The sequence below is a fragment of the Nelumbo nucifera genome, chromosome 4, assembly GCF_055504915.1.
Source record: "Nelumbo nucifera cultivar China Antique chromosome 4, China Antique-T2T, whole genome shotgun sequence".
In the NCBI taxonomy this organism is placed as follows: domain Eukaryota; kingdom Viridiplantae; phylum Streptophyta; class Magnoliopsida; order Proteales; family Nelumbonaceae; genus Nelumbo; species Nelumbo nucifera.
In genome coordinates, this window is record NC_142652.1 from 49,021,016 (window position 1) to 49,027,876 (window position 6,861).

The following is a 6,861-nucleotide window of genomic DNA, read 5'->3' on the forward strand; positions in this document are numbered from 1 at the left end:
CCCAAATTTTGAAGACCTTTATTGGACCAGGAGATAGAGGAGTGCACTAAGCTACTGAAAAAGCTACAGCAGAGAACGGTCTCAATTTCCTTGAGAGATGGACTATGGTGGAAAGAGTGCAAAAATGGAGTGTTCATTGTGAAGTTTTTTTATCTGGCATTGGTGAAGGATCAACTGGAAGGGATCTGGGGGAACCTTATCCCTCCTAGAGTGGAAGCCTTTGCTTGGTTGGTTGCACTGGACAGCATATTAACTGTGGATCACTTAAAAAGTAGAGGGTTCAGCTTGGCCAATTACTGTGTTTTGTGCTCTTAGATGAGGAGACAGTAGTACACCTATTCTTCACTTGCAAGATTGCAAACTTTATTTGGAAATTCTACTGTTTACTATTCGGGGTCATAGTTTTTCAGCCAAGATCAGCAGCAGAAATATTCTCAGCCTTGGCCAAGAATCGGAGGTAGCAGGAAAGCAAAGATGACTTGGAAGTCGCATACCTTTTGCTGTTTGCTCAATCCTCCGGAATGAAAGGAACAGAAGAGTTTTTGAAGATAAACCTAAATGTACTGAATCACTTGCGGCTATGGTAGGAAAACTAGTGGTAGACTGGACTTGGGTGCTCCCAGAATTTGTTTGAATCAGTAAATCAGATCTGGGGGAGAATTTCTGGAATGCTCTTGAATTTCATTTGTAATGCCTCTCAGTTTTCAGTTTATAGTTCCAATTCTGTTATGTATGGTGAGGTGACATCTTGTCACCTCTTGACTGTAATTTTTCTTTTGATTAATGAAACTTCTTTTCTTTTTGATAATTGTAATGAAATTTCTTTTTACTCTTCAAAAAAAAAATGGGTAGCCAGAACGAAGCTTCTTTTTTCCTCCATAAAAAATTCCAGAATCAATTTAGTTTTTCTGAAATCTTCCTCCAACCTCTAGTCAACATTTTAGTCATTGCAGCAGGAGATAGATCATTTGGAAGCAGTTCAATAGGAAAGTCCTAAGGATAATCTACTTATCAGAAGCTAGTTAAGAGGAAAAGGCTGTTTTCACATACAAATATCATTCCATCAAATTCACATGATGATTGGTAGACTAGCATACACTAACTACCCCAACACTTCTTACATTAGGCTCCCTTTGGAACCTCCCCTGAAAATATTACCACTCTGTTTATCCCTTGTCTAGCTAAGGCATCAATCGTGCTGTTTGAATATCTTGGAACCCACTGAAATGTGACAACCAATTCTTCTGCCGAGAATTTGATTTCTATTAATATGTATGTACAAATCCATGTTCTCAATCTTTGCTCCTCAACCATCTCACCACCACCTGGGAATCCCCCTCTATTATGATGTTTTCGTAATGTAGATTCTTTCCCAGCCTTAGCCCCATGTAAGACTGCCATCAATTCTACCACCATTGAGTCTCCTAACCAATAGGTCCTACATATAAAGCCATAACCACCCCTTCTCACATCTGAAAACCTGTCCAATTCCTGACCTTCCTTGGTTAACCAAGGTAGCATCCATCAAAGCTCATCTTCAAAAAGGGCGGGACATGCAGCCTCCACAGGATCCTTGCTCTCAGTTTAGCAGTAGATGAATTGACAATGGCTTGTCAACTTCTAGTCATATTATCATAAGAAGTACAAGTAAACAGTGCTGGAAGTTTTGACCAGTGTGCCACCCTTTTCTATCTGCAACAGAAATTTCATTCAATAATTAAAAGGTGATAGAGTACAAAAGGCTAGGTCAATCCCCAGCCACCCATTTTGGTTTTGAACTTTATCCCAATTACAATACAGCCCAAAAAGTTGTTCCCACCAACTCCTTGCTTTGCCAAACAATCTGCTATTCCATTTTCCATCCTAATCCACCTAAAGCATAGTTGTCAAGGCGTCGCCTAGGCAACTAGGCACCCTTGGCTGGGCGCCTCGCCCAAACGCCTTGACTTTTAGCAACTAGGCGACTAGGTGCCCGCCTAGGCGACAAAAATGACAAGGCGGGCGCCTTTTATAATATCATTTATATTGATGTATCTTATTAATGTATGTGTTAATACATTTTATTATATGCTATATATATATATATATATATATATATCAATTATACTTTGTTTTAATGTTTTACTATTGAGATTTAAAAGATCAAAGGGTTTTGAGAAGAGAAAAAGAAAGAAAGAAAGAAAGAAAGAAAAGAAAGAGGAAAGAAAGAATAGAATAATAGTTATTTTTTCTATTCTCTCTCTCTCTCTAATTAAATAAAACAGAAACTCCATCCTTGTTTTTTTTTCTATTTTACTTTCCATCTTGAATATTTATCATATAAAGTTGATAACCATCTATAGCTGCTAATTAATATGAATTTTCTCTATTAAATACTTACTATAGTAGTATTACTATTGAAAATAATGAAATTAATATATGCACAAGATTTTTATCTTTTAGATATGATGATTTGCCACATTTTTAGAGGAAATTTAATGTTCTTAATAAAGAGAATTGCTATTTTTTCAATTAACATACATGCTGGATGGTATATAAAATTAGGAAACTGGCCAAAAGTCAGATTTTTATATTATAAAATTTTTATAGCCTAGGCGACTAGGCGCCCCAGTGTCGCCTAGACGCCTTGAAAACTATGACCTAAAGGTAGCTCCCATTTCTCTCACAATTGTAACAATCTCCTTAGTGTCTGCCTATTGCTCCAAGCTTATGGATCATTGCTGCTTAGCCAAGAGATGACAAGTTTAGTCTCCCTCCACTTCTATCTGCTGAAACCCCAACTGCTTAGCTAACCTCAGCCCTTGTTGCAGCACCAATACTTCAGATTTAATAGAATCTCCTACTCCACTAGAACCTGAATAAAATGCCATTATCTCTAAACACTCCCCAAATTCCTGCTGGGCCTGGATTGCCTAAGGAGTTTCCATCAAAATTTAGCTCAAGTCGGTGTCCTGTTGGTGGTTGCCACTCAATTCTAGCCTTCTTTACTTTTTTTTATCAGCAAAAGTTATTTTATTAAATTGATTAAAGGTGGATTAGTACAATTTGATTACAGGAGTATAATTCCCACGTGCACAAAAGTAAACTACAAAGATGCCCAATAAAATTGCTGACTTGTGATCCCTTGTTTTGCTATGGCATCAGCCAGCCTATTTGCACTCTTAAACCCACTTGAAATCAGCCTTGTTTTGCTAGCCTTCTCCTTTACTTTAGAAGAGTTTGCCACTTTACCCAGTGTTCCACCCTTACCAAGATTGTTGCCATCAATCATTAATTTGGTATTTATCAAAGAATATCAGCCCATTCCATTCTTCCCATACTGTCCATCAAACAGCTGGCCTCATGCATTTCCATGGTGGCTTACCCCTGTTTCTAGATGGAGAAAAGGACACCAAGAACAGGCTCCTAAGGTATAATGGGAGATTCCACCCACAACCGAAAAAGAGAAAAGAAAAAGTTCCAAATAGTACAAACAAAATAATAGGAGATTAGTAAGTGTGAGGCTGTCTCATAACCAACTCTGCAAAGAATGCACATGTTAGGAGAGATAGACCAATTTGACCTTCTCATTTGAAGGTTAGCACAAGTATTAATCTTCTCATGTAACACCCCAAGAAAAAGGCTCAATTTTTGGTGGAATAGGCCTCCCTAGACATAGGGGTGCAACTGGATCGGATCATGATCCGATCCTATTTTGTCAAACTTGGATCTTCCCAGTTTGGATCTTAGGATCGGATAATAGGAACTGACTAGAAATCGGATCGGATTCGTATCACCCCTATCCAATCCAATATATATGTTATTTGTTTATTTATTTACATAAATATGTATAACATGTATATGTATACGTTATTTATTTATTTATAAATATATTATTTATAATGCATTTTTGTAAATTTATTATATTATTTATTTTTTTATAAAAAACATGCATATATAAGATCAAAATAGTTGAAAAGATACTTGTATTTTTTGTGTTTCTTTATTTAAATTGTTATATTTTATTTTTCTTTTAATAATTTATTTATTTTTTAAAAAAAGAAATCAAATCGGGTTGGATCATATCCGAAGATCCGACAGTCTCATTGGATTTGAATTCAAATCCATGTTTATGAGACCGGATCGGATCGGACCTCCCCTTAACAATGTCGTATCGGACTCGAATATACCCTAATTTGAATCTGATCCAATCCGTTTACATCCCTACCAAGACAGCCTTCACCAAAAAGCTCAAACTCAGAGAATTATCAAGGGAAGAGCATTGAAAAAGGAAGCACGAGAGAACAAGTGTGATGTACAAGCATTCCAAACTATGTAATCCCTCTCAAACAAGTCCAATTAAAACCCTCTAAAGAGTCAATAAGCAAGAATATTTCACAAATCTCCCCCTCTCAAAGGCTCCTCCTAAAATTTAATTCCATAACAACCCAATTTGAGACAACAAAAGGCAATCCAAAACCAAGGCATTTTTAGAGACAATAAGTGGGTAATGAAAAGAGAATTTTAAATTTCCCCACCACAAATCAGTCCATAATTTGGATTGGTCCTAGAATGTACCTCCGCTCTAATGTGTTGAAGGAAAGTTTAAAGTGATGAAACAGCTTTCCAAGGAGCAACATGAGTAGTTTGGGCAGCCAACCCGCATCCCAACCACCAACTATCAAGCCATGAATACTCTTAGCTACATCATGCCATTTACCCAATAGTCTGGTTTTTAATGAATACTTACCCAATACCAAGGCCCCCTTCCACCTTACTCCCACACACAATATCCCAAATAATTAAGTGATCCCTCTTAGATGTACCTCTCAAAAAGAACATACTCTCAAAAATTTCTATCAAGAGTCTTAAATTCAAAACCCTACTCTCTCCTACATCCTCACAAAACAAAGTGATATCATTTGCAAATTGTAAATATGTGATTGTGATTTCATCAATGCTTATCTTCCATCCCTAATCAAACCACATCTCTCCACCTGCTCTATTAGTCACTCAATTGAAAGCATCTACTACGAGAATGAAAAGAAATGGGGAGTGGAGGGTCCCCTTACTTTAATCCCCTCTTTGCTAGGAAAAACATTTAACTACACCATTGACTAAAATAGAACAACTATAGGATTTATCAAAAAAAAAAACAAGAACAACTATAGGTTTTCACACACCCCATGATCCACTTCCTCCATCTCTCCCCAAACCCATATTTCTCAATCACCTCCTCCAATAAAGACTAATCCACTTTCAACCAATTCTCTTATATTCTCCAACATATCAATTGGTAATCAAGATTTGGTCTGTAATTCATCCATCTTTGATAAAGGCCCTTTGGGATTTTGTTATAATGGTTGGGAGTATGTCATTTAACCTTAATGAGAGAAATTCTACATTATCTTGTAGACAATTCAACCAGGCAGGCGGGTTTATAATCCCTAGGGTGGCAAGTTTTTGGTATCTTAGATATTAACACTAAGAAGGTAGCACTAGCTCTCTAACTGACAAATCCTCTATTGGGAAATTCAATAAAAGCATCAATCAGATCCCTTTTAGAACATCCCAACAATCAGGAAGGAGCCTTTCTTTTCATTCCCAAAAACATGTCTTCTTTTTTCAAATTTATAAGATCCTTACTTCCAAAGTGGCTTTAAAAATAAAAATAAAATTTAACAAATGCAATTTTGTTCCAATAAGATTATGTTTTTCCCTATATCGTTTCAATGAGAAAATTAACATTATAAAACCCCAAAAGATAGTATCTTCTTAAACTAAATATCTAAATATTAAATAAAAGTTACAAAGTCAACTTTTTCTCGCGGAATCTATTGGCCCAACCAAACATTGTAGTTAAACTGTAAACTTATTATCTATACAACACATACTTCCTTCAATACAAACAATGCTGGTTGAAAGAATCAATAAAGCGAGTAGTTGATCGACCAAATAAAACAAGAAATGTTAATAATATGTATGATTTAAAGGTGGATCTGGGAAGAGTTTCTTACAAGGAACCGAAACGAAGAGCAATACGTTCGGATGAAGTCGAATTTGCGACGAAAAGTTTCTCTTGGTGAGAATCTGCCACTCGAGACTGCCATTTCGATGGGAGCCAGCGACAACACCGTCGATGAAGAAGATAAGAAGAAAGAAAGCCATGGACAGGAATCCCCATGCCCTGCAGGCGGGAAGTTTTGGAGCTTTCATCGGAAATTTGAGTGAGTTTTACAACCCCTCGAGGAATTTTAGAGTTTAGTGCCAACTGCTAAGTGCTAACAATAAGCAGGTCTCTGGGGTTTGAAGTTCGAACCAAACAGGGGAGATCTAAGGTTTTAAAAATCGATCCGGGAATGGAACCCATTGGCCACGGCCCACCGGGGTTCGACCATCCGATAGAACAGTTCAAACGGTTGACTGGTTGAGCAGTTGATTATTTTTTTTTATATATAATCTTGTGAAGAGCTATACAATGGGGTAGCCCATGCCCAACCTAGGTGTAGGCGGGATTCGATCCCAAATACAATATGTATCATGAAAATCTGTCACAGGGTGAGGAAAATCATTCTAGTCCTCGTCCCTAATCATCATTGTATATTGCTAATCATCATTGTCCCGATGGGGAATATCATAACCATCCCTAATAATCATTACTATATTCGTTTTTTTTTTATAAAACCCAAAGGGCACTACAACAAACGGGGGGTAGTGTGCTCCCAATGGTCAGCTAAACAAATAGAGAAAAGAGAAGGGGGAAGGGAAGAGAAATTAAAAGATAAACACTCAGACGTAGCAATTTGGACTTCGTGCACCATCCAATCCGCAGTCTGATTCTCTTCTCCGTAAACATGTCGAAAGAAAAGACTTCTAGAAGAG

The 6,861-nt window shown here is 37.1% G+C and overlaps 1 protein-coding gene across 6 annotated transcripts in view; it reads right to left on the reverse strand.

Annotated features, from left to right (window-relative positions):
* Window positions 1-6,326, reverse strand: part of LOC104611774 (uncharacterized) — an 84,521-nt gene extending 78,195 nt beyond the window's left edge. For 2 of the 6 annotated variants that reach the window (XM_010278973.3, XM_010278972.3), the window contains exon 1: window positions 5,997-6,304. In XM_010278973.3, coding sequence (XP_010277275.1) covers window positions 5,997-6,195 — 199 coding nt within the window. In that variant the 5' untranslated portion in view covers window positions 6,196-6,304. Of the gene's footprint in view, window positions 1-5,996 lie in introns of all 6 variants that reach the window. The other 4 variants (XM_088903050.1, XM_010278974.3, XM_088903051.1 and 1 more) reach the window with 3 other exon arrangements.
* Between the last annotated feature and the right edge of the window lie 535 nt (window positions 6,327-6,861).